Source organism: Canis lupus, chromosome 25 (genome assembly GCF_048164855.1).
Source record: "Canis lupus baileyi chromosome 25, mCanLup2.hap1, whole genome shotgun sequence".
In the NCBI taxonomy this organism is placed as follows: Eukaryota; Metazoa; Chordata; class Mammalia; order Carnivora; family Canidae; genus Canis; species Canis lupus.
In genome coordinates this window covers 37,506,314-37,533,971 of record NC_132862.1, presented here as the reverse complement: position 1 = coordinate 37,533,971, position 27,658 = coordinate 37,506,314, and the positions used below count along the sequence as shown (strand labels likewise).

The 27,658-nt window shown below is 42.4% G+C and overlaps 1 protein-coding gene across 14 annotated transcripts in view; it reads right to left on the bottom strand.

The window, feature by feature from the left end:
- DPPA3 (developmental pluripotency associated 3) overlaps positions 1-27,658 on the bottom strand; it is an 85,947-nt gene that overhangs the window by 24,696 nt on the left and 33,593 nt on the right. For 3 of the 14 annotated variants that reach the window (XM_072799170.1, XM_072799171.1, XM_072799172.1), the window contains 4 exons: positions 12,922-13,096; positions 10,474-10,739; positions 10,223-10,255; positions 8,953-9,059 (listed from right to left, as the gene is read on the bottom strand). In XM_072799170.1, coding sequence (XP_072655271.1) covers positions 8,953-9,059; positions 10,223-10,255; positions 10,474-10,739; positions 12,922-13,006 — 491 coding nt within the window. In that variant the 5' untranslated portion in view covers positions 13,007-13,096. Of the gene's footprint in view, positions 1-8,952; positions 9,060-10,222; positions 10,256-10,473; positions 10,740-12,921; positions 13,097-17,260; positions 17,472-20,886; positions 20,968-27,658 lie in introns of all 14 variants that reach the window. The other 11 variants (XM_072799167.1, XM_072799168.1, XM_072799169.1 and 8 more) reach the window with 6 other exon arrangements.

Sequence of the window (27,658 nt, the reverse complement as noted above, 5' to 3'; positions counted from 1 at the left end):
AAACAATGATTAGGCTGAACACAATTTTTTTTTCCCCCATAGAAAATACTTGATGGGGCAAAGAATGATTCTCAAAGAGGAACAAACTGATTTTTCCAGCAGCTTCAAGTATCTGAAACATGGATGCAGCTTGTCTGAATACAGACAAGAGAGTTTGGATTTCTTTCCAAGTATCTGTGGGGGAAATCTTCAAAATTTAAGATATTAATCATTAAAATCCATTTCCAAGTTGAATTTGATGTAGTTTTTTTTTTTTTTAAGATTTTATTTATTTATTCATGACAGACACACACAGAGAGAGAGAGAGAGGCAGATACACAGGCAGAGGGAGAAGCAGGCTCCATGCAGGGAGCCTGATGTGGGACTTGAACCAGGGTCTCCAGGATCACGTCCTGGCCTGAATGCAGGTGCTAAACCGCTGAGCCACCCGGAAATCCCTTGAGGTGGTTTCAAATAAGTCATATATCTGCAATAAACCAGTTTAAGTCGAGAGAATATTTTTACCTTGAAAGAGATAAAAGCAAATATTCTATCTCTAGCCAATTTTGCTTGAACATTAAATCCAGCACCAGGGCAGCCCCAGTGGTACAGCGGTTTGGCGCCGCCTGCAGCCTGGGGTGTGATCCTGGAGTCACTGTGTTCTTTGCTTTGCACGTATTTAAGCATGTCTCTCACCTAGATAGAATTCAGTTTCATCTCTAACATAAACACCTTCAATTTTCTTTAAAGATTTTATCTATTCATAAGAGACACAGAGAAAGAATCAGAGACATAGGCAGAGGGAGAAGCAGGCTCCCTTGATGTGGGACTTGATCCCGGGAACCCTGGATCAGGACCTGAGCTGAAGGCAGACTCAATGACTGGACCACCTGGGTGCCCCACCGTCAATTTTTTTTTTCCTTTTTACCTTCAATTTTAAGAAGAGCTGTGTGATTCCTTTGGTTTCAGAGACACCAGTTATAGTCAGCAAAAATGGCCTTAGAAGTCCTTTCGCCAGCATCACTACAGCCTCCAAAATGGCAGGAGAGAGCCTTAGGTAAAAGTTGAGGACTTATATTCAAGCACAGCTCACCTTGTACTTTCTGTCCTCCTTCACGCAGTATTGTCCAGAGTGCATTACTCAAACACAAAGATAAACCTGGAGTATCTGAGAAGTGTTATTTTTCTTCAGTTCTATTTCTTTGATGTTTTAGAAACAGTGGGATCTTGTGCAGTCTAATGAACAATTTGGAGTACTGCTGTTTTGTTGTTTCTGAATGTGGGTTGAACAAATCCTCCTTAGGGTAATTATTTCTTTTTAAATCTTCTGTGTTCTTAAGGATAAATGAACTAAACAGCTTTTTTTCATTCACAGAAATTGGGGCATGAAGATGAGCCTTAGTAATTCAAAACTGAGGGGCACCTGGCTGGTGGCATCAGAAGAACATGGGACTCTTGATCTCAGGGTCATGAGTTCAAGCCCCACGTTGGGCAGAGACTACTTAAATCTTTATTTTTAAAAAGTATAATAGGGTACCTGGGTGGCTCAGTGGTTGAGTGTCTGCCTTTGGCTCAGGTCGTGATCCTGGGGTTCTGGGATTGAGTCCTGTATCAGGCTCCCCACAGACAGCCTGCTTCTCCCTCTTCCTATGTCTCTGCTTCTCTTATAAAATCTTTTAAAAAATTAAATTAAGGGATCCCTGGGTGGCGCAGCGGTTTGGCACCTGCCTTTGGCCCAGGGCGCGATCCTGGAGACCCGGGATCGAATCCCACATCAGGCTCCCAGTGCATGGAGCCTGCTTCTCCCTCTGCCTGTGTCTCTGCCTCTCTCTCTCTCTCTCTCTCTCTCTGTGACTATCATAAATAAATAAAAAAATTTAAATTAAAATTGAAATTTTAAAAAGTGGAATACCGAGGAAGAGGAAAAGGATTCCAGAATTCACTATCCTGAGCGCTGAATTCTGTTCTGATGTCCAGGTAATTCCTTTCAATACTATTCAAATATTCTTTAATGCATTTGCGACAGACTAAGAGTTGCTTTTCAAGTCGGTTTTCTGTCTCCTTTGGTAAAACTTTAATTTTTTGCTTGGCATATTGCACCCTCAGCTAAATATATGTTTCCAAACCACTCTTATTAGTATGGCTACAGGATTGAATGCTAGCCAAAGAGGAATAAGCAGAGGTGTTGTAGGAAGCCTCCCAAAAGGATCCCTGAAAGATTCAATAAGCTAATTGTGGTCTATACATGCTACAATGTTTGAACTGGAAAACATGTTAAACGAAATAAACTAGACATAAAAGGACAATTATATGATTACACTTATATGAGGTAGGTAGGATATGCTGATGGCTGCACAATGGGAATGTACTTTATGCCAGTGAACTAATTACCAATGGTTAAAATGGTAAATATTATGGTGTCTATTTTATTTTTTATTTATGATAGTCGCACAGAGAGAGAGAGAGAGGCAGAAACACAGGCAGAGGGAGAAGCAGGCTCCATGCACCGGGAGCCCGATATGGGATTCGATCCCGGGTCTCCAGGATCGCGCCCTGGGCCAAAGGCAGGCGCCAAACCGCTGCGCCACCCAGGGATCCCTATGGTGTGTATTTTGACCACAATAATGACACAAGGAGTTTGATTTTTGACAAAGGTGTGGAATTCAATGATAGAAAGATGGCCTTTCAACAAATGCTGCTAGAGCAGTTGGAAATCTATACAGACGGGATCCCTGGGTGGCGCAGCAGTTTGGCGCCTGCCTTTGGCCCAGGGCGTGATCCCGGAGACCCAGGATCGAATCCCACATCGGGCTCCCGGTGCATGGAGCCTGCTTCTCCCTCTGCCTGTGTCTCTGCCTCCCTCTCTCTCTCTCTGTAACTATCATAAATAAATAAAAAAATTAAAAAAAAAAAGGAAATCTATACGCAAACAAAAAAAAAAATCCTCTGCTTCATACCTTATACAAAAAAAAATTTTTTTTTAATTTTTATCTACTTATGATAGGCACACAGTGAGAGAGAGAGGCAGAGACACAGGCAGAGGGAGAAGCAGGCTCCATGAACCGGGAGCCCGACGTGGGATTCAATCCTGAATCCTCAGGATCGCGCCCTGGGCCAAAGGCAGGCGCCAAACCGCTGCGCCACCCAGGGATCCCCCTTATACAAAAATTAACTGAAAACGAGAATCATGGACTTAAAACAAAACTAAACATCAGAAAACATCTTAAAGATCTAGGGGTAGGGAACGCCTGGGTGGCTCAGTGGTTGAGCTGGTCTTGATCCTAGGGTCCTGGGATCAAGTCCCTCATCGGGCTCCCAGAAGGGAGCCTGTTTTTTTTTTTTTTTTCTCTTTAGATTCTTATTTATTCATGAGACACACACACACACACAGGCAGAGACACAGGCAGAGGGAGAAGCAGGCTCCCCTCTGGGGAGCTCTGTCGGGTCTCTTCATGAATACATAAAATTAAAAAAAAAAAAATCTAAAGGTAAGCAAATAATTCTCAAGAGTTGACACAAAAGCAGGATTCCACCCCTACCCCCACCCAAAAAAGCAGGATCACTAAAAGGAAAAAATCTGTAAGTTGAACTTCATTAAAATTAAGAACTATTGCTCCATAAAAAAATTTTAGGAGCATAAAAATAAAGCAAAAGGATATATAAAAAAAAAAAACCAAAGTGGGGAAAAATATTTGCAAACCACGTATTTTCAATGTAGATGAAACAGGCCTCTACTGGAAGATGCCATCTATGACTTTCATAGCTAGTGAGAAGTCAGGCCTGGCTTCAGAGCTTCAAAGAACAGGCTAATGTTAGTGGATAATGTCTCTGGTGACTCTAAGCTGAAGCCAATATTCATTCAACATTCTGAAAATTCTAGGGCCCTTAAGAATTATGATAAATGTACTCTGCTTATGTTCTATAAGTGGAATAGCCTGTGTGACAGCACGTCTGGTTACAACATGGTTTACTGAATATTTTAAGTCCACTGTTGAGTCCTACTGCTCAAAAGAAAAGATTTCCTTTCACATGACTGCTCATTGACAATACACCTGGTCACCCAAGAGCTCTGATGGTGATGTCCAGTGAGGTTCATGTTGTTTCTTGGCTGCTAATACATCCATTCTGCAGCTCATGAAACAGGGCTTTCACCTTTCAAGTCTTATTTTTAGACTTGAGTCTTATTTAAGAAATACCTTTTGTAAAGCTATAACTGCCATTGATAGTGAATTTTAATAGATCTGGGTAAAATATATTGAAAACCTGGAAAATCATTCTTGATGCCATTAAGAACATTATTCAAGGTAAGAGGTCAAAATAAATATTAACAAGTTATGAAGTTGATTCCAATCCTCATTGGAGGATTTTGAGGAGTTCAAGACTACAGTAGAGTTACTATAGATGTGGTTGAAACAGCAAGAGAACTAGAATCAGTGGCGGAGCATTAAGATATGACTGAATTGGGATCCCTGGGTGGCGCAGCGGTTTGGCGCCTGCCTTTGGCCCAGGGCGCGATCCTGGAGACCCAGGATCGAATCCCACGTCAGGCTCCCGGTGCATGGAGCCTGCTTCTCCCTCTGCCTGTGTCTCTGCCTCTCTCTCTCTCTCTCTCTGTGACTATCCTAAATAAATAAATAAAATATTAAAAAAAAAAAAAAAAAAGATATGACTGAATTGCTGCCATCTCATGATCAAACTTGAATAAGAGTTTTTTTTCTAATGAAAGAACAGAAAGAGCAAAGAAAGTTGTTTCTTGGGCAGCCCAAGTGGCTCAGCGGTTTAGCGCCATCTTTAACCCAGGGTGTGATCCTGGAGACCTGGGATCGAGTCCCACATCCAGCTCCCTGCATGGAGCCTGCTTCTCCCTCTGTGTCTCTGCCTCTCTCATGAATAAATAAAATCTTAAAAAAAAAAAAAAGTTGCTTGAGATGGAACCTACTTCTGTTGAAGATGCTGTGAAGATTGTTGAAATACAGAGGACTTAGAATAGTACATTGTACATTAACTTAAAGTTGATAAAGCAGCAGCAGTTTGAGAGGATCGACTCCAATCCTGAAAGTTCTGTGGGCAAAACGCTATCAAATAGCATAGATGGATGCTACACAGAAATTGTCCTGGAAAATGCTACACAGAATTGATGAAGCAAACTTCATTGTTGTCTTCAACATTGGAGGCCAGACCATTGGCCAGTAAAAGTATTACCACTGGCTGAAAACTCAAATGGTTAATATTTTTAGCAAAAAAGTATTTAAGGCATCTAAATTTTTTTTAGACATAATGCTTTTGCACATTAATAAACTAAGTATAATGTAAAACCTAATTTTTATAGGCACCGAAAACCAAGATTCATTTGACTGGCTTTGTTGTGAGACTTGCTTTATGACAGTGGTCTGGTCCAAACTCACAACTCCAAGGTATGTTTGCAAATAGTAGAAAGAACAAGAAAATTAAGTGGAAATATTTAAAGGATGCATAGGAAAAAATAAAGATAAAGGCAATCCAAAATACACAGGACTGAACTCCCCAGGGAAAACAAAAGGAATGGAACAGGACAATTATGAGGAAAGCCCTCAGGAAACTAAATGAAACAAAGAACACACCAAGTTCAAGAGGAAATGATCCAAAATGGTCCAAACAGAGAGCTATTTGAGGAGCTATCTTTAAAGATAAAAAGCCCTTTTGAACCATCAGGCAAAAAGAGAAACAAGTGAAGGGGTGGGGAGGGGGAAGGGGGAGCAAGCTGGCCTCAGCTCTCATTAACACTCAGCATTTACAACATTTCAACAATGCTTCTAATATCCTTGAGCAAAAGGAGACAAGTGGTCAAGAAAAAAAGAACAGTTTGAAATATTAAAGACTTCAGGGCACTGAGTCCTTTCTGAAGAAAGCACTAGAGAACAAGTGAGGAGTAACTGGTTAAGTACAGAAAAGACACAGCAATGAGCGTTACATATATGTAACTGCAGGAAAAAGGAATTTTTTTAAAAAAAATTTTTTAAGGAAAAAGGACTTTAAAAAGGGACAAAAATGGATATAGAATAGTTGTTTCCGGGGATCCCTGGGTGGCTCAGCGTTTTAGCACCTGCCTTTGGCCCAGGGCGTGATCCTGGAGTCACAGGATCGAGTCCCACATAGGGTTCCCTGCATGGAGCCTGCTTCTTCCCCTGCCTGTGTGTCTGCCTCTTTCTGTGTATCTCTCATGAATAAATAAAATCTTAAAAAAAAAAGTTTCCTATGAAAACTTGAGTTCAGCAAGACAAAGCTGAATATATAATTTAATGGACTCCAATTCAAATTAAGAGGTAGAGAAGACAGAAGGGTAAGGAAGGAAAAAAGGGGAAAATGTAGTAATAATCACTGTTTGCATTAGGAAAATAGGTACTAAAAGTAAAAATGTTAATAAAGTTATATGAAATTTGAATTCTCCTAAATTCCCAAACTATTACATACAAATATAGCTGGCATGATAAAGTGAGATAAAAAAAATTACCCACCGAAACATTTTCAGATCGTGTTAGACCACAAAACCTAAATCTTTGCTGCCTAAGTCACAAGAATGATATAGAAAGGCTGAATATGAAGGAATTGTATAATTTTGCCTAAGCCTCTTAAATGACTCATTACATAATACTCTTGCTCAAGTTACAAGTACTTGAGGTTTAAGGGTTGTAACATCTGAAATTTACTTCCAAATACCTCAGTAAAAAGTGTTAAACATGGCTAATATCTAGATGAGTTGTGTACATAAGCTTATTGCTCTAGCCTTGGGAATTGTTTGAAATTTCTTAAAAAGCTAAAAATAAGTGTAGGGGCAACCTGGCTAGCCGGGTCAGTAGACTCTTGATTTCAGGGTTGTGAGTTTCAGCCCCACTGAAGTAATAGTTTACATTGGGTGGAAGTTAATTTAAAATATTTTAAGACTGTATTTGAGAAAGATAGTGGTGAGAAAGGACAAGCAGCGGGGAGAGGGAGAAGCAGGCTTCCCGCTGGGCAGGGAGCCCAAAGAGAGGCTCATTCCCAAGACCCCAAGATCCCGAGCCGAAAGCAGGTGATGCTTAATTGAGTAGCCCAGGGACCTGTAAAACTAAGGCAAAAAAAAAAAAAAAAAAAAAAAAGAAAGTTGACACCTGTTCTATATTGCAATCAGTGAGGAAATCTAACATAAAATCCCTTAACACCTGATAAATGAACTTTTTTTCATGATAATCTTTTTTAGAAGTTCCTTTATTTATTCATGAGACAGAGAGGCAGAGACAGGCGAAGGAGAAGCAGGCTCCCTATGGGGAGCTCGATGTGGACCTGATCCCAGATTCCAGGATCAGGACCTGAGCCAAAGGCAGACACCCAACCCCTGAGCCACCCAGGTGCCCAAAGAAAGGAACTTAAGGGATCCCTGGGTGGCGCAGCGGTTTGGCGCCTGCCTTTGGCCCAGGGCGCGATCCTGGAGACCCAGGATCGAATCCCACATCAGGCTCCTGGTGCATGGAGCCTGCTTCTCCCTCTGCCTACGTCTCTGCCTCTCTCTCTCTCTCTGTGACTATCATAAATAAATAAAAATTAAAAAAAAAAAAAAAAAAAAAAAAAAGAAAGGAACTTAAGAGGAAAGATGAAGAGGCACACAATAGAGCATTTGCTTTAGGCACAGGCAGTATTTCCATCTCACACCAGCCATTTCTTACGTGGTCTTGAATGGGCTTAATGAATACAGAACACATACTGTGTAATCTTGTTCCAAGTTTCACCAAACTTCAAGCCTGCCCACACTTACCATGTTGGTAGACTAGGGTAGCCCGACTAGTTTTAGGTAGAATAACCCCTGAAGACCTACCTTGGTAGCAAGCAGGGGCTAACATTTAATATCCCAAGACATCACTGCTGCACTTGCCATTTATTGCGGCCAGTCCTCTCAAGTTCATGCTTGGTTTCTGCCTCCACTCCATTCTGAAGACCCACAGATCATTTCTTACCAGGGATTTATCGCATGGGATTTATTTCTTCAGCCTAGGTCTTTAGTGGCTTCTCTTATGTATGGTGTTCTTGTAAATGAACAAAACTCTGAACACATGCTCCAATTCTATCTTCCTCTCAGTTGAGAGCTCTTCCAGAAGTTGGTATGGACAAGTATCTGTGTCCTTAATTTCTAACCTTACCCCCAAAGGTATCAAATTCCTTCCCAACAGGACAATATCACACATTAAAATGTCAGGTTACATTATAGCAATGTCATGAGGTAAGAACTATCGTTCACTGAATACACAGCTAGCAAAAGCAATCAAAAAAATAAGATTTTGACTGCTATCACGAGGAGAAACAGGGGGACCAGCTCCCGCTAAGCAGGGAGCCTGATGTGGGGCTCAATCCCAGGACCCTGGGATCACAACCTGAGCTGAAAGCAGATATTTGACTGAGCCACCCAAACACGCCCCAATAACAAGACTCTTTAAGTATTCAAATAAGTCTCAATTTTAATAAGATCCTCTACATACACATTTGCTACTAAAAATTGAAATAGCACATCAAAAAAGTTACAATTTCTGAAAACCAGAAAAATCTACCTTATGCACACCCTCCCCTAATTATACTCTAACCAAACCACCCCAAGTTTTCTGTGTATTCCTTCTGCACAAGTTACTTGGCTTCCGATTTTTTGATGTTAGGTTTTATCTTAATGACTTTAGGCTTCTCAAACACTTAGGCACACTCAAAACCTAGTAGTGCTTCCTTAGGTCAAATTGAAAAGTGGACATAAACTGACACCATTCAAATGCAAACTACAGGAACTGAAGTCATTCAAATGAAAACTACAGGATTCCTCACAAACTACTAATATCAAACTAGAATAGATACAAGACAGTTTATATCATAGATTATTAAAATATTACAATTTGTCTTAACATAGAACAGCTTTCCCGAGCTGCTGCATAACGATCCTAGAATTACTCATCAGAGGAAATAGTACAAGTTTATGTTTACATTGGCTCCGTGTCATAATTATTCTCCATGCTGGTATCCTCAGAAACATCTTTATGATACAGGCAATAATGACAGGTACATCTAAATCTTTCCACTCTGGATTCACCCTGGGGTGGGGAGAGGAAGAAATGGATTAATTGCACCATGAGCTGTAAACAACTCTCAAATCTAGGCTTGGTTTTTATTAATAACCTTTTAAAGTAGACTACACACAGAGCACGGAGCCCATGCGGGGCTTGAACTCACCACCTAGATCAAGACATGAACTGAGATCAAGAGGCAGATGCTTAACCAACTGAGCCACGCAGCAGAGCCACCTCTAGAATAGCCTTTGGAATACACCTTTTTTAGGGACAATGAGGCAGGATTGAAACGTGGGTACTAAAGAATGCCCTATTGTGGGTCATTATGTGATGGTAACAGCCGATTGTCCAACAAGAATATATTCTGGTGTCATTCTCGGAAGGTCTTAAATGTGAGCAATTACTTCTCAACACTGAACTCGGGTTGTATGCCCTCTTACTATGGAGTATTGTCATGACTGTTTTTTAAAAACATTTGCGGGGGGGGGGGGGGCAGGCTCAGTGGACAGAAACACAGGCAGAGGGAGAAGCAGGCTCCATGAAGGGAGCCCGATGTGGGACCCAATCGTGGGACTCCAGATCATGCCCTGGGCTGAAAGCAGGCACCAAACCACTGAGCCACCCAGGAATCCCTCCATGACCATGTTTTTGACAGCACTTGAAGTACAAATATACCACACCAAGAGTTGGCCTTAATGTAAGAAATAGACTGGAGGTGATGTCAGTGTAGGTTCATCAGCTACCAATTTATCATCCTGGCATGGAATGTTCAGTGGAGGAGACTGTGTTCAGGAGGTATGTGGGAACACTGGACTTTCTGATCAATTTTGCCATTAACAAAACTACACTAAACATTACAAATATGAATGGATTTCTCCAGAGTTTCTAGATATTCCAAAATTCAAAGTCAATTTACCTTTCCTTCTCTCAAAAAGAAAAAACAAGAAATAGGGTGCCTGGGTGGCTCAGTTGGTTAAGCGTCTGCCTTTAGCTCAGGTCATGTTCCCAGGGGCGCTGGGACTGAGACCCGCGTCTCGGGCTTCCTGCTCAGTGGAAAGACCATTTCTCTCTCTCCGTCACCCCCCTTGCTTATGCAGTCTTACTCTGTTACATGGATAAATAACATCTTTTAGAATACAAATCAGATACCCACCCACATGTATCATTTGAAAAAAATCTTATTTTACCTCAATTTCCTGCTCTGGTAGATCCTTTTGAAGCTTTATGGGAAGAAAAAAAATGATTGAAAATTAGATTACTAATATTATACATCTACTGGAAGATAAAAATTGGAGAATGTTAAAAATCCCAGTGTTATTCACACCCTGCGCTCACCAGGATAGTTGAGTGACTGCTGCTCATTCTTAATTGCTTGTGCACCTCCACTCCCCCACCCCTGCCCACATGGGGAAACGCTGTCTAGATCACTGGAACCTACCATGGACCGCTTGTTGAGGTAGCGCTGGTACTGAATCAATCGAATCATCCTCTCCATCCTTTCTTTCCTAGCAGTTAACAGAGTCCTCACTCCACTCCTCTTCCTGTTGTTGCTGAGGATGCGGTCAACAAGCCCCTGTGGTTTCTTCTCTCTCTCCTGCTGCTGGGGTGGATAGTCTGGTAGAGGGGAAGGGAGTTTGATACTAGGGTCGAGAGTCAGTTTGCTAAGGTTCTTTACTAACACTTCGGACATGGTTTGAACAGCTGCTGAAAGAAAAGAGAAAGATCCATTAGGGTGCATTCCATCATCCAGTACTTACTGGTCTCAGGCTCCAAGTAGGTCTGCTCTTAAGCAGATCAATGACGAACAATGGAAGGTTTTTCAGGGTGGAAGATCACATAGCACGTTATCTACTGTGCCATCTAACACACTGCACATGGTGAGAGGGTTTGAGGACATGCTTAAGAATCTGCTTTGATGGGGGGCACCTGGGTAGCTCAGTTGGCTAAGCAGTTGACTCTCGATCCCAGCTCAGGTGTTGATCTCATGATCTCAGGGTCCTGGGACAGACAGAGCTCCCTGTCCAGCTCTGTGCTCAGTATGGAGTCAGTTTGTCCCTCTCCCTCTTGCACTCTAGCTCTAAAAATAAATAAAACCTTAAAAGATAATACATTATGATGGGAAACAGTTTGTTCTTTATTTTTTTTTTATTTTTATTTTTTTTGAAACAGTTTGTTCTTAAAAAAAAAAAAAAAAATCCACCCCCTTCCTATTATTGGTAGTTCTGAAGGTTATTTTTCCCCTACAGGGATAAAAGATACCTAAGTGTATGATTCCAATTGGAATAACATGGGACCCCCCTCCCCCCAAAATTCAGGTATTGGCAGTTTTTCCATTTTCCCTTCTGTTAATTTGTAATAGAAGGTGGGGGCAGACAACAAAGTACCAATGCAAGTCAAAAATCAGTAAACAAGTTTCAGCAGCTCAACGTGGTAACAATTATTCCCCTCTTTGGGATACCTGAGTAGTTCAACACTTGAGCATCTGCCTTCCACTCAGGGCGTGATCCCGGGTCCAGGGATTAAGTCCTGCATCGGGCTTCCTGCAGGGAGCCTGCTTCTCCCTCTGCCTGTGTCTCTGTCTCTCTCTGTGGGTCTCTCATGAATATATAAAATCTTTAAAAAATTACACACCTCTTCAATTTTCTTAGGGGCAGGGGCACACACTGAAATAGACAAACCTCAAATACAACAGTCCTTATACAGAACTAGGAAGCTGAACTGGCTGTTACCCTCTTCACTTATAACCAACCATTTCATGGTATGAACTCAAACACTCCTTTGTTTTGGGAGATCAGCCACTCACTTGCCTCTCTGATCCAAACCATTATGCATACCCCATACTCCTATCTCATAAAGGAGTTAACATTAATTCTTCCTGATGAAAACATTAAGAGTCAGGATCCATTTCACTTCTAGGGACTTGTGCACAAGTAATAAAGATCCCTAGTTGTGGAACCATGAAGTACTAAGGCAGAGTCAAGGAAACGCAGAGATGGAATTCTACAGATATTCTCTTCACTAATCTTCCCCCTATATATACCCACCCAGATTCTTTTCTCAAAGGAGGTGAGGTGGGGTGGGGTGGGGTGGGCAGGTCTGGATTGGGAAGGGGATGCTGCCGGAATATTAAATATCAGTAAGCTTCCCACCCAGCTTTCTAGCTGCCCAGTGAGGATTGGCTCAGGGTTACCTACCACCACCCAGCCCCACCATTAGTCAGGGTAGTGAGGTTTCAAGTCCATTGGTTTTCTGTGGCCAAGCCTGGGATTGGGTGAAGCTCCAAGAAATAAGTTTTGGCACAGGTGGAACCCAAGAAGGAGAGGACCCCGTTAATATTTCTGGAGCTTTGTTCCTAAGAAAGCCCTCCAGAGTTTGTCCTACTAATTTACATTAAAGAGCACATTCACTGGCTTTTTTAAGTGTGTCCCTTGGATTTCCTCTGAAAAGCCACTTCTTCATTTATTAACATTCCTAAAGGATAAATTCAGCTGCAAAACCAGTCCAGAGAAGTTTGGGGAGATGAAGAAAAACTTTAGGTTAATCTGGAATTCAGGTTTCTTGTATTTTGTTCCTTTTTACCATTCCTGATCCGTATGGCTAATAGGCAGACATTTTGAGCCAGGACCTAGAAGGATTCTGATTGCTCTTCCCCAGAAGCTGGGCTGGAAACATTTAAGTGTTCCTGAGTGTAGAAAGCAGAGAATGCAGGCCTCAACACTCCTTCCCCAGTCTTCCTTTGCGTGTTTATCACTGGGGGTACCCACACGACCTAGGCCCTACCTGGATGGAAGTAGTTTTTCACTTCGCTGCATTCCTCCTCAAGACTGAAGTCAACTTAAGAAGGAGGGCAACCTCTTCACTCTAATAAAGGGTACATCCGACTTACCTGAACCTTCCTGAGAGTGCTCTTCAGGAAACATCTGAGATGATCCCGGGGCCCAGGATGGGTGCAGCTGCTTTGGTGAACCCATTGAAACCCTAGCTGTGGACTGAAGCTCCTGGATCTTCGGGTGCCAGTGGGAGGTGATGCTCAAGACTCAAACTTGCTAGCCTGGGAAGAGCTTTAGAGCCCAGAAAGAGCAAGAAAAAAATCCAAATTCCAACAAAGCCTGGTGTAGCAAGAGGAAGAACAAACCTCAAAGTTTCGGTCGGGTTTCCTCTTAAAACGAAAGATAAGCCAATCAGCCAGCCTATTTTAATGTAAATGGTAATGGTTAAGGGGATAAGGTGAGTGGGCGTAGTAGTATTAGTGGACTAATAGGGTAATTCTTCATCTGCTCTGCATCTAAACAATCATACTCTGTCACGTAGGCTGGAAAATTGTAAAAGAGCCTCAGTGCTTGCGTCTCCCAAGGGCTGCCTCAAAAATCAGTTTTTCTCGAACTACTTCTGGAGATGGTTACAGGTTTGTGGACTGGGCTTTAAAGTGTTATAGTGCGGAGATGAAGCGTGGTCCCCCCCAACTGCTAATTATTTCCCAATTAAATTAACTGAGAAAGGGACAGCTGGGTTGCTCAGTGGTTGAGCATCTGCCTTCAGCTCAGGTTGGGATCCCAGGATCGAGTCCCACATCCCTCTGCCTGTGTCTCTGCCTCTTTCTGTGTGTCTCTCATGAATAAATAAATAAAATATTTTTTAAAAAATTAACTGAGAAAGTCCCTAAAAGTTTTCCTTGGGGATGCCTGTGTGGCTCAATGTTAATTGAGCAGCTGCCTTTGGCTCAGGGCGTGGTCCTGGAGTCCCTGGATTGAGTGAAAAGTTTTCTTCATCTCTGACACATTTAAACCTGTGGATGCCAGTAAGGGAATGAGAGCAGAAATGAAGTGTCTTTTTAAATTTTTTTTTGGAAGTGTGTCTTATAAATACTTTAATAGCTTGATGTTTTATGGATGTGTACTTTGGATCTGTAATCTTAGTTTGTCTTATGGACGATTAATTGAATTGCAATTAACATTTGTGAGCAGCTGAAATTAACTAAATGTATAAGCTCTCACCCCCACCCCAATACTGTACTGAACTCGGGCAAAGAGCACCCACATTAACTGCTGATTGCCTGCAGGAGGTGGGAGAACGAGTTACCCCCCAAACATGTTTTTCCCATCTTCTATGTGCAGCTTCCCTTAAACCCCCTGTAGCTGGAAATCATGAGAAAATACTCAAAGGCAATCTTGCTTCTTTTTACTAAAAAGCAAAAGTCGAAGTTATGATCAAGAGATATTTTGGAGGAGATGAGGAACAGCCATAAAGGCATGTGAGGTTGCAATTTTTTATTCACGTGGTTCTCAAAAAGTATGGCCTTCAGACAGCATCAACAGCACCTGGTAACTTGTTGGATTCGATTAGAAAGCAGTGAGCACCAACCCAGATCCAAGGAATCAGAGCCGGCCCAGCAGTTTGGCAGGGCCTCCCAGGTGATCCTGCTCTGTGCTAAAGTTTAAGGAGCACTGCTTTATGGCACTCTTAACTCTCCACGCCTGTTGTGTTCTCAGATGTTCTCCCCTTTGCCCTGGGTACCGGTCCTGCAGCAGTGTCTCAGAATTTCATTGGAGAAGTAAGGGCAACAATCAGATTGAAGGAGATGTGAGATGACAAGCGTGAAAAGGGCTGGCATAGATTCTCACTCAAAAGATCCAGACTTAGAGGAGAGCCATTGCTACTGGAAGGTGTGGGATGTGGATGGTGAAGATTCAATTTGCTTCAACATAGAGAAGCTGAGCCAAAAGAAGGTTAAAAAATATGAGAGACAAGAGGATAGTTGGGAAAACACTCCCTAAATATGCTTTAAAAAGACTAGATCTTAAAAATCTTTAAAATTTATAACACTTTTTTAGTTAACCTGTTTTTTTCTTTATAGTATGAAAGATGAGGTTAGAGGCCAAACGGATTGAAACAACTTGAAAAAAAATCCACAAAAACAAAACCCAGACTGTAAAAGAACACATCAAGAAAACAATCCGGGATCCCTGGGTGGCGCAGCGGTTTGGCCCCTGCCTTTGGCCCAGGGCGCGATCCTGGAGACCCAGGATCGAATCCCACATCGGGCTCCCGGTGCATGGAGCCTGCTTCTCCCTCTGCCTGTGTCTCTGCCTCTCTCTCTCTCTCTCTCTCTGTGTGTGTGTGACTATCATAAATAAATAAAAATTAAAAAAAAAAGAAAAGAAAACAATCCCTAGGGGCAACCCCGGTGGCTCAGCGGTTTAGCACTGCCTTTAGCCCAGGGCCTGATCCTGGAGACCCAGGATCTCATGACATGTCTCTCTGTCTCTCATGAATAAATAAATAAAATCTTAAAAAAAAAAAAGAAAACGATCCCTAATTTCTCCAGAGATAAGAAATCCTTTTTTTATTTTTATTTATTTTATTTTATTTTATTTTTTTATGATAGGCACGCAGTGAGAGAGAGGCAGAGACACAGGCAGAGGGAGAGGCAGGCTCCATGCACCGGGAGCCCGACGCGGGATTCGATCCCGGGTCTCCAGGATCGCGCCCTGGGCCAAAGGCAGGCGCCAAACCGCTGCGCCACCCAGGGATCCCTTTTTTTTTTTATTTTATTTTATTTTTTTTTATTTAACAGAGATAAGAAATCCTATGTAGTATTTTTGAAACAAACAGGATGCACCTTCTAGAACAGGAAAACGGAAAAAAAAAAAAAAAAAAGCCCTGGAAATTAGAAGTTTGGTATTAGAAACAACAACAAAAAAATGGTTTAAAGATAAAATCAAAGATATCCCCTTAATAAAGTAAAGCAGAACTACAAACATGTAAAATAGAGCAAATATAAGAAAACGAGAATTTTAAGGGACGCCTGGGTGGCTTAATGATCCAACGTCTGCTTTCAGCTCAGGGAGTGATCCCAGGGTCCTGGATCAAGCCCTACATCGGGCTATCCTCAGGGAGCCTGCTTCTCCCTCTGCCTACGTCTCTGTCTTCTGTATGTCTCATGAATAAAAAAATAAAATCTTAAAAAAAAAGAAAAGGTGAGAATTTTAAGATTCAGAATATAATGGCTTCAGATTCCCCAACAACACTGAATGTTAGAGGATAATGGAGAAAAACCTTCCAAATTCTGAAGGAAAATGCTTTCCAACCTAGAATTCTGTATATAGTCAAAGTATTGAGCATGTTTGGAACATTCTCAGATACTCAAATATGTCATCACCAGGAGAGATTCCTTTGTCTTGTGGGAAATGAACTGGATACAAGAACACTACCAGGTAGTACTCTTAAGGTCATGAAACAGAAAGGCTCACCAACCACATTAAAAAGCTCCTATTAGGCAGGGGTGCCCGGGTGGCTCAGTAGTTTAGCTCCGTGTTTATCCCAGGGTGTGATCCTGGAGACCTGGGATCGAGTCCCACGTCAGGCCACATGCTTGGAGCCTACTTCTCTCTCTGCCTCTCTCTGTGTCTCTCATGAATAAATAAATAAAATCTTAAAAAAGGGAAAAAGCTCCTATCTCACTATATTTCAACTTCAGGTGCACAGCAAAAAGCAAGTAATGAGGTAAACAAATGGATTCAGAATGTCAAAAACTAGATAACAGGCTCAAAATGGAGTTGTTCCTGCTACGCTCCATATCACCAAATTGAAACTGAATGTAATTAGTTTTGGCTCTGCCAGAAGTGAAATCTGAAGCCAGGAGTCTCCTGATTGGCGAGTTAGGGAATCTGCCAGTAGACCTCTGCCATTCCCTACAGAAAAGTCCCCTTGTATTAACCAATCTACTTTTTCACCCAGTACCACTTCCTTACTCCTGCTCCCGTCTGCCTATAAAATCTTGTTTACCACTTTTTAAATTTTTTTATTTATTTATGATAGTCACAGAGAGAGGGAGAGAAAGAGAGACAGGCAGAGGGAGAAGCAGGCTCCATGCCGGGAGGGAGCCCGACGTGAGATTCGATCCCGGGTCTCCAGGATTGCGCCCTGGGCCAAAGGCAGGCGCCAAACCACTGCACCACCCAGGGATCCCTTGTTTACCACTTTAGAATTCCTTTCTACCTGCTAGATTGGATGTTGCCCAATTCGTGAATTATTGAATAAAGCCAATATGATCTTTAAAATTGATTCCACTGAATTTTGTTTTTTCGGGAAATAGGATACAGTCGAGTCGGAACTTAGTTCCCAAGCTAAGGGATATGCAGTCGATAGACTTCAATACATAGTCCCCTAAAATATGACATCTTGGCTGATCAAATATTTTAAGCTGAGAGGTGCCCTTCCCATACCTGCAAGAAACGAACATCCTCATCTTCAAGACAGAGGGACACTGATAAGAATCCAAATGAAGGGCAGCCCCAGTGGCGCAGTGGTTTGGCGCCGCCTGCAGCCAGGGGTGTGATCCTGGAGACCCAGGATCGAGTCCCATGTCGAGCTCCCTGCGTGGAGCCTGCTTCTCCCTCTGCCTGTCTCTCTCTCTCCTTCTCTCTGTGTGTGTCTCTACAAATAAATAAATAAAATCTTTAAAAAAAAAAAAAAGGAATCCAAATGAAGGGGCACCTGAGTGGCTCAGTGGGTTACGTGTCTGACTCTTGGTTTTGGCTCAAGTCATGATCTCAGGGTCCTGGGACCAAGCTCCACATCAGGCTTGCACTGCAGAGTCTGCTTGAGATTCTCTCCTCTACCCCTTCCCTGCCCCACACCCAACACTCTCTCATATAAATAAATAAAAATTTTTAAGGTTTTATTTATTTATTTGAGACAGAGCACAAGCATGGGGATCAGAAGAGGGAGAGGGAGAAGTAGGCGCCCCACCAAGCAGGGGGCCCAATGTGGGACTCAATCCCAAGACCCTGGGATCATGACCTGAGCACCCCAAGTACCCCTAAATAATGTTTTTTGTTTGCTTGTTTGTTTGTTTTTAATAACCGAAATGAACAGGCCTTGCTAAGTTTCCCTTTTCACTACAATTACCTCATACTCCTTAACCCATGACTGTCCACTCTTCATCAAATCTAGCATAAAAAGATTCAGCTTACCCACTTGTTTGGGTCTTCATTTCCTTATGAAGGCTGCTGTAAGTAAAATTTATACTGAGTGAATGTGTATGCTTTTCCCTTGCTAATCTGTCTTTGTCAGTTTAATTTTTAGACCCAGTCAGAGATCTTAACAGGGTCAGGAAAGCTTCTTCCTTCCTCACACACTGTTTATATATGTTTGTCTCTTGACTGCTTCATCCTTCACCTTTGATGGGGTTGTCATGAGAACCAAAGCTGAGGTTTGAGGAAAGAGCCCCTAAACAGAGAGTGCCAGGTACCAAGAACGCACCCTGTTTCCACCAGTGGCCATAGCTGTAGCTGGCCAATTAGCCCGGTGAGCAATCATGAATTTTGTTTGCATTTCAAGGGCAGAGCCTATGTGGTCCCACAATGAGATAATAGTGGGTACCACTAATGCGTTACTGACGGTTGACATAGTTGTCACTCACAGGTGATATGATTGTGACTTGTTTTTTCCATCCTTTTCTTTCTGTAAGTAATAACTCTTTTTTTTTTTAAGATTTATTTATTCATGAGAGACACACACAGAAAGAGGCAGAGACACAGGCAGAGGGAGAAGCAGGACCCTGATCCAGGACTCAATCCCAGGACCAGGATCCCAAGACCCCGGATACACAACCTAAGCCAAGGGCGATGCTCAGCCACTGAGCCACTCAGGTGCCCCTTGTAATATTGATTACTATTTTACTTACTGGATATATATTTTATAACCTACTGTATGTTTAAACACACATAATGAAATCTGCCTATATCTCATGTGCTAGTTATTTAGTGAACATCCACATTTAACTATGAGTTTCATCTTTGTCTCATAAGCTGCTAGCTTAAGGGTATCATCCATCCCATTTCTTTTTTCCCTCTATTGCAGAATTGAATACACTCAAATAACATTTTATTTTATTTTATTTTATTTTACTATTTTATTTTATTTTATTTATTTTCAAATAACATTTTAAATGCACATTATATAGGGTGCCTGAGTGGCTTAGTGGTTGAGCATCTGGTGTTAGTGGTTGAGCAATCCTGGGATTGGGTCTCACATTGGGCTTCTTCCAGGAGGCCTGCTTCTCCCTGTGCCTATATGTCTCTGCCTTTCTCTCTGTGTCTCTCTTGAATAAATAAAAAAAATTTTTAAATCAAAAGAAAAAAAAGCACATTATATAAACATCAATGTGAGAAAGTTATATGATCTCACTTAAATGAGGAATTTAAGAAACAAAACATAGAAGCATAGGGTAAGGAAGGGAAATATAAAACAAGATGAAATCATGGAGACAAACCATAAGAGACAATCATAGGAAACAAATTGAGGGTTGCTGAAGGGGAGGGGGGAGGAGGGATGGGATAATGGGGTAACAGGCATTAAGGAGGGCACTTTTTTTGATGTGATGAGCACTGGGTATTATATGCACCTGATGAATCACTGAACACCTCTCTCTCTGAAACTGCATTAGGTGTTATTTAATTGAATTTAAATTTTACAAATAAATAAATAAATAAATAAATTTTATAAATAAAGAAATAAATACATGCACCTTATACCTTTTACCAGGAATGCTGATCTAACTAAAACAGAAAATAACCAAATTAGAAGGATAAGGAGATTTGAAATTTGTGAATGTGTGGTAGAGGAGAAGATAAAGCTAAATCTCTGTTGAAAGTCATTAATAATGCCCAATACCAAAAAAAGGAAGGAAGGAAGGAAGAGAGAGGAGACAAATATATAAAATCAAGAAATATCATTATAGGATTCCTGGGTGGCGCAGCGGTTTGGCGCCTGCCTTTGGCCCGGGGCGCGGTCCTGGAGACCCGGGGTCGAGTCCCACGTCGGGCTCCCTGCGTGGAGCCCGCTTCTCCCTCTGCCTGTGTCTCTGCCTGTCTCTCTCTGTGTGACTATCATGAATAAATAAATAAAATCTTTTTAAAAAAAAGAAATATCATTATAAACATGCTATTTTGAAATATGGAGATACACACACACACACACATACACAGAAAATCCGCCAAAAAAATTTAAGGCGGGTTCTCCTCAGAAATAAAATGGAGAGGGCAGCTGAAGACAGTGTTCACAAATCCACAATTGTGGGCTACTTTACAGAATATGCACATATAACTTTTTAAAAAATAGAAAAATAGGAAATATTCAGAAAATAGGAAGTATTCAGGAAACAAAAATGAACATGTTTCACGCTTAGGTTAGGAGAGGTGGGGTTTTTAGGGAGAATATGAAAGGTTTGAGGAGATTCAAAATGTTGAGAAAGGAACAATATAATTACAAAAACGTTGCCAGATTTCATACAGAATATCAAGAATCATGGGACACCTGGGTGGCTCAGCAGTTGAGTGCCTGCCTTCTGCCCAGGGCGTGATCCTGGCTTCCTGCATGGAGCTGCTTCTCCCTCTGCCTATGTCTCTGCCTCTGTCTCTCTCTCTCTCTCCATGTATCTCATGAATAGATAAATAAAATCTTAAAAAAAAAATAAGAAAAAAGAAAAAGAAAATCAAGAACCAAGTTAGATTTATTTATTTATTTATTTATTTTAGATTTTATTTATTTATTCATGAGAGACACAGAGAGAGAGAGAGAGAGAGAGAGAGAGGTAGAGACACAGGCAGAGGGAGAAGCAGGCTCCATGCAGGAAACCCAATGTGGGACTCGATCCTGGTACTCTGCGATCACTCCCTGAGCCAAAGGCAGACGCTCAACTGCTGAGCCACCCAGGCGTTCCCCCAAGTTAGATTTAAAGGACAAATAATACAGTAAAAAAAGAAAGAGAGAAAGAAAGAAATTGCAGCATATATGACAGATAAAGAACACAATAATAATGAATAATGAATAAGAATCCAGGGGGCACCTGGCTGGCTCAGTCTGAGGAATCTGCAACTCTTGATCTTAGACTCCTAGGTTCAAGCCCCACATTGGGTGTAGAGATTACCTAAATGAATAAAACAACAACAAAATCTATTAGATGAATTTCAAAAAAACGCAAAGATTTCTCATCTGAGGAAGTATGAGTAAACTAACGTGTAAAATATTTCACTTCTGGGATCCCTGGGTGGCGCAGCAGTTTGGCGCCTGCCTTTGGCCCAGGGCGCGATCCTGGAGACCCGGGATCGAATCCCACGTCGGGCTCCCGGTGCATGGAGCCTGCTTTTCCCTCTGCCTTTGTCTCTGCTCGCCTCTCTCTCTCTCTGTGACTATCATAAATTTAAAAAAAAAAAAAAAAGTAAAATATTTCACTTCTACTCAAGTTTTAAAACCCTAATTCAGATAGCTTTTAAACTACTGCATGGCAATTTTAGAATAGATAATACTAGGAAAGATGTATTGTGAGATTAGCATTTCCCATAGTTGGCAGCTGTGAATGAAATCTTTGAAATATTGTCTAACAATAGATATTAAGAGCTTTAAAATACATACATGCAAAACACGAGATTTCAGACCAGGTAAACTCTTCAATTATCTCTAGTACCTAACACATTACGGACTCATAGACATGAAACACTTGCTTGTTGAGTGAATTAACACTTAAGACCAACATCTCTACTTAGAGTATTATTAAAAACCAAATTCAACTGAGTACATTTTATTTTTTTACTTTTATTTTTTTTAATTTTATTTATTTATGATAGGCACACAGTGAGAGAGAGAGAGGCAGAGACACAGGCAGAGGGAGAAGCAGGCACCGGAAGCCCGACGTGGGATTCGATCCCGGGTCTCCAGGATCGCGCCCTGGGCCAAAGGCAGGCGCTAAACCGCTGCGCCACCCAGGGATCCCTGAATTATCTTTTCTTAGTAAGAACTAATAGCTAGGATTACAAAATAGAGCTGGGGGAAGAGAGCTTAATAGGAAGAAGGAAAAGAGGAGAGAGCAGCTGGGAAGCTGTCCCAACCCATGTAAGGGCTTGAATTCTCTCCGATGTTGGGGCTCTTTTCCAGACATCAAGAACTGTTGATGTTTTCAAGGGATAGTGTTATTTAATTAAATAGAAGGAAAGGAGAAACCAATGTATCAAACAATTTGCTCATACAAGTTATAGTTCCATGGATATATTATTTTTAAAGTAAATTAACTTCACAATTACAAAATATATGTGTAACTATTATCTTCTTGGATTCTGCATGATTTACTATTTTGCAAGGAGAGATGTTAATGATGTAGTATTTTAAAAAATGTTTTGAAATATAATTGACATATGACATCACGTAAGGTTAATAAAAATGGTGTGTTCATTTGATTCATTTATATATTGTAATACGATTCCACTTTGGGGTTGGCTAACACCTCTATCACATCACATAATTTATTTCACGAGGAAGAAATTAAAATCTAGTCCTTTAGCAACTTTCAAGTTTACAACATGGTATTGTTGTCTATAATCACTATTTTGTGATCAGAGCTCCAGAACTCATTTATGTACTAGTTGCACATGATTTACTCTTCTACTATCCCTAGTGCTTTGTTACTTGTTTCTTCCTGTTGTTCTCCACTACCCTCAACAGAAGACAAAGTAGGAAACCCACAGGAGGTGAAAGAAGTGTTTAACAGGAAAAGCTTCAGAGAACTGGTCCCAGTTAGCTCCAAATTTTTCTGTTGGGGAAGATTGCCACTATTCTCCCTCTTGTCCTATAATACACAGGTCTAGCTTGCAAAGCAGGGTGGATTTTTAGGCAATCTCAAAGAGATACTACTAGAAAAGATAGGCTCTTTAAATTTTCCAATAGAATTGTGGAAGTTGTGGTTTTGTGAGAGAATAGAATTGGAAGCATATCAGTTCTAATTCAATCTCAATACCCACCCACTTAATTCTTTCAGTCAATGGTTCATTTCTTTTTAAATGGACTGGCAGATGGGTTTATTTGATAGGTTAAAAAGGGGTAAGAGTTGAATTTCTAGGCCAGTCCCACCTACCATTTAATTGGAAGTCAGCTGTAATTAAGCTAAAGTTGTTTTTCAGATCAACTTGAAGCAAAATATCGCCTCTCTGACAGACCTCTGGGAGGTCAGATCTAGATCTGTTCAGATCTAGGTGGAACTTCAAGCTGTGACTAGAGAGCTCCATGGACCCACCTTAGAAGTTTCCTTTGAACTTCAGGATTCACAGATGGGCAGGGGAGAAAATTAAGGGGAAGACACAGATAAGCCTGATAACTCCCTTCTTGACAATGGGTAATTTCAGATTCCTTGTATTAATTTCCAGACCTTGAAGGAGGAAAAAAACTAAGTACACTTCCTCAAGCCAGAAGCAGAAAGCTTGTAAGTCCCTCCTGTAGCAAAACAGGAGGGCAAAGGGAAAATCTGTTAAGGGTGAACTACATTATTGAACTATGTTAACAATGCATTGTTAAAAAAACAACAACAACAACACAATGCATTGTTAAGAACAAGACAACAGGGATCCCTGGGTGGCGCAGCGGTTTGGCGCCTGCCTTTGGCCCGGGGCGCGATCCTGGAGACCCGGATCGAGTCCCACGTCGGGCTCCCGGTGCATGGAGCCTGCTTCTCCCTCTGCCTGTGTCTCTGCCTCTCTCTCTCTCTCTCTCTCTGTGTGACTATCATAAATAAATTTAAAAAAAAAAAAAGAACAAGACAACATGTTGGCAAATTTAAATTAAAAAAAAAAAAGAAGAAGAAGACCACAGGCACGAAATGGAGTCACTTGCGCTAAGCCCCACCTCACCAAACCTAGAATTAATTACAACGTTGGCTCTTCTAGAAATGGAATCTCAAACCTGCCAATCAGGGATCACCTGATCAGCCAGCGCTAGTTAGGTAATCTGATAGATTACTTTATTATTCCCTAAAGGTAAGTAACCTTGTCAGAACCAAGCTGTTTTTTTGCCTAAGTATAATGTCCTGTTCCTGTTCTCTTCTGCCTTAAAAGTCTTTAATTTTGTACAGCTCGCGGGAGCTCTTTTCTATCTGCTGGATTGAATGCTTCCCCATTCCAACTGATTTTTGCTCAAGTAAACTCTGACAATTTTTAATATGTCTAAATTCATCTTAAAAAAATTGGGGGGGGGGGGGCAGCCCGGGTAGCTCAGTGGTTTAGCACCGCCTTTGGCCCAGGGCTTGATCCCGGAGACTTGGGATCCAGTTCCATGTCGGGCTCCCTGCAAGGAGCCTGCTTCTCCCTCTGCCTGTGTCTCTGCTCCCCCGCCCCTTAAAAAAATAAGTAAATAAAATCTTTATTTTTTTATTTTATTTTATTTTTTTTACTAAATCAGTTCATACCATTTTATTCATATTGGAGCTCCACTGGAGTCAGGGATGAAGTGTCCTCTTTCATTCTAAGAATGAAATCTTGAAGTAACATCTCAGGTGCTCTCTGAGCTAACTGGTCATCAGAAGGCAGGATCCCTAATTTCTCTGAATTACTGGTTTCTCTGTTTTCTGGAGGCATCGAATTAATCATCATGCTGCCAAAATCCAAACGGAGCCAGTCATCAGTGTCCTTCCCTTCTCTTAATATGAGGCAAACTTTAACATCTCAGGCATTTGTGCATTTTTTTCTTTTTCCTTTCTTTCTTTCTTTCTTTCTTTCTTTCTTTCTTTCTTTCTTTCTTTCTTTCTTTCTTTCTTTCTTTCTTTCTTTCTTTCTTTCTTTCTTTCTTTTTTAAAGACTTTATTTATTCATGAGAGACACAGAGAAAGGCAGAGACATAGGCAGAGGGAGAAGCCGGCTCCCTGCGGGGACCCCGATGCGGGACTCCATCCCAGGACCCCGGGATCATGCCCTCTGCGCCACGCAGGCTCCTCTGCGCTTTTCACGACGTGGTGGGTAGGCCACGGCGCTGGGGCCTGGCGGAAGCTGCCTACCAATCACAAAGTAATCTGTATATTTCATTTCTGTTGGAAACTTCATCTCACAAGTCTTGCATTTTCTAGCTTCCAAAGGGAAACCAGCATATCGATGTGTCAACGTTAGGGCCCGAAGGCTGTGCCACGCCTGACCAGGCGCCTCCGCGCCAGCTGCCCCGCGTGGGTTGGGGGGACCGCGGCCCGTGCACCTGCTGAGGCCGCCGCCCAACGCCGCAGCCAGCAGCCCCCGGCGCCCCGCCCCGCCGCGCCTGCCGAAGCTTATCGCTTAACCGCCCAGAAGCGTCCAGTACCCGGAGTGTTCAACAGTGAAATAGCTTCAACTGGAGGTTGGAGGAGGCGGGAAGTCTTTTAAGATCAGATGAAGGGAATTTAAAATTCTAATCTGCCGCAGGAGTTTAAACTGATGGAGCCGGCGCCCCGGCTGTACTTTCTCTCTTATCTGGTGGAGCCCACCCCTTCCTCCAGGCGGCTTCTCTAGCTCAGAAAGGTTTTCCGTCTTCTGGTTGGTTTCAGGTCAGGCAACGGAGCCACAGGTGAGATAAAAGCTTTGCCTCCGAGGGACGCCTGGGAGGCTCAGCGGTTGAGCACCTGCCCCCGGCTCAGGGCGTGGTCCGCGGGTCTCAGGATCGAGCCCCGCATCGGGCTCCCTGCCTGGGGCCTGCTTCTGCCTCGGCCCGTGTCTCTGCCTCTCTGTGTGTGTGTGTGTTTCGTGAATAAATAAATCTTTATAAAAAAGAAAAGTTTTGCCTTCGGGAGCAAATATTCTGGTGGATTGAGACAACAAACCATAGATCCAAAATATAGGGTGGGTCGTGAAAAGTATTCCGAAGAGAGGTAAAGCCTGGTACGGGAGAGGCGAAAGCTGCTGTTTGGGAAGATCCTCAAACAACACGGTTTCTGCGTTGCCTGCGCTCAGTCCGCGGCTCTGGGCTGGGTTTGGCTGGGCGGGTCTCCCCCTACACGCCTCTGCTTCTCCCCCATTTCTGCGGCCCCTGCCTGGGTCCCTCAGCCCAGTGTGTCCCCTTTGCGCTGGTTCAGGTTGTCCACTGCATCTCGAGTGGAGAAGCCTGTTTCCCCCGGTGTCCAAGGCCATCTGCCCTGATAAGGCCCGACACGCGTCAAGCGGGGGGTAAGCAGCGGGGCTCCCGGCACCTGCGCCCACCCGGGCACCGGGACTCTGCAGCCCCGCGCGCCCGCCACACCCAACCGCTCCAGGCTCCAGGCTTTGCCTCTTTTCTTGCCCGCGCCGCCTGCGGCTGCTTTCCTTTCCGCGAATCCACCTTAGTTCGTGAAATTCCACAACGAAGAATCAATATTCCCCGGGTTCGAATCCTGGGTCTGTCAATGATTGAAAGGCTTAGTGGAAAACATTTAATGACTTTACAATGGGAGAGCCGGCTAAAGAGCGGCCTGCTGGGCAGGGTTCTGATAGGAAGAGCTCAGTATGGGGGTAAATGTCCCAACATCTGCGGTTTGAATGAAGATCCTGGAACCATAAGGTACTGGCTAACTAGTCAATTAGGCCTACCAGAAGAAAGCCGGGGGGTGGCTGGTTTGGGGGAGCGCCTGGGTGGCTCCATCCGCTAAAGCATCTACCTTCCTCTTACGTGATGATCCCAGGGTCCTGGGATGGAGTCCCGCAGAGGGCTCCCTGCCCAGTGAAGTCTGCTTGTCCCTCTACCTCTGCCCCTCCCTCTGCTGTGATCTCTCTCTGTCTTATATAAAATCTTTGTAAAGAAGAGGGAAAAGAAAAAGAAAAAAGGAGGATGGGCATAATTCCCCACTCCTTTTTTTTCTTCTTTTTTTCTTCTTTAAAGATTTTATTTATTTATTCATGAGCGACAGAGAGAGAGAGAGAGGCAGAGACATAGGCAGAGGGAGAAGCAGGCTTCATGCAGGAAGACCGATGCTGGACTCGATCCTGGGAGTCCGGGATCACATCCTGAGCCAAAGGCAGATGCTCAACCGCTGACCACCCAGGCATCCCAACTCCCCACTCCTTAAGTGTGGGCTGGACAGCCTCATTTCATTTCAAAGTGTACAGTATGGAAAGTGGGGGTTGGGGGCACAGTGGTGGAGAAACCTACCAAACATGATGACCTCAGCCAGGTGATCAAGGGCAACGTCAAGAGTGATAAGTCACATTGGTAGCGCGTACCCTTGATCTGAAATGATGAAAATGACACTTTGCCACTGTGGTCTCCTTTCAGTAATCTGTAACCCTGATCTCTTCACAAGAAAAAAAAAAATAAGGATGAATTCCAGTACTGCAATATCGTACAAAATACCTCACTAGGACTCCTCCAAATTGTCAAGGTAGTCGATAACAAGGCAAGTCTAAGGAATTCCCCAGCCAACAGAAAGCTAACGAGGACAGGACTGCGACAAGTAATGTGGTGTCCCGTGTGGGATCGTGGAACAGGAAAAGGACATTAGGTAAAAGCTAAATAAAGGAAATATAAAATAAATTTTGACTTTAATAATATATTAATATTGGTTTATTAATGTTAACAAATGTACCATTCTAAAGTAAGAAAATAATAGGGGACACGGTCATATTTGCTTCTCGATTTTCCTATAAATCTAAAGCTATTGGCAAAAAAATGAAGTCTATTCCATCAAGGGCATAGCTCTTGGAAGTTTGACCTTTTATCCTTTATACACAGTCAGCAGCTTCAGCCTTTTCTACCTTTGCTTCCCTCGGGTTACCTTTACTTTTATTAGGAATTTTGTATATCTTTCTTTTTTTTTTTTTTTTTAAGATTCTATTTATTTATTCAGGAGAGACACAGGCACACAGTCA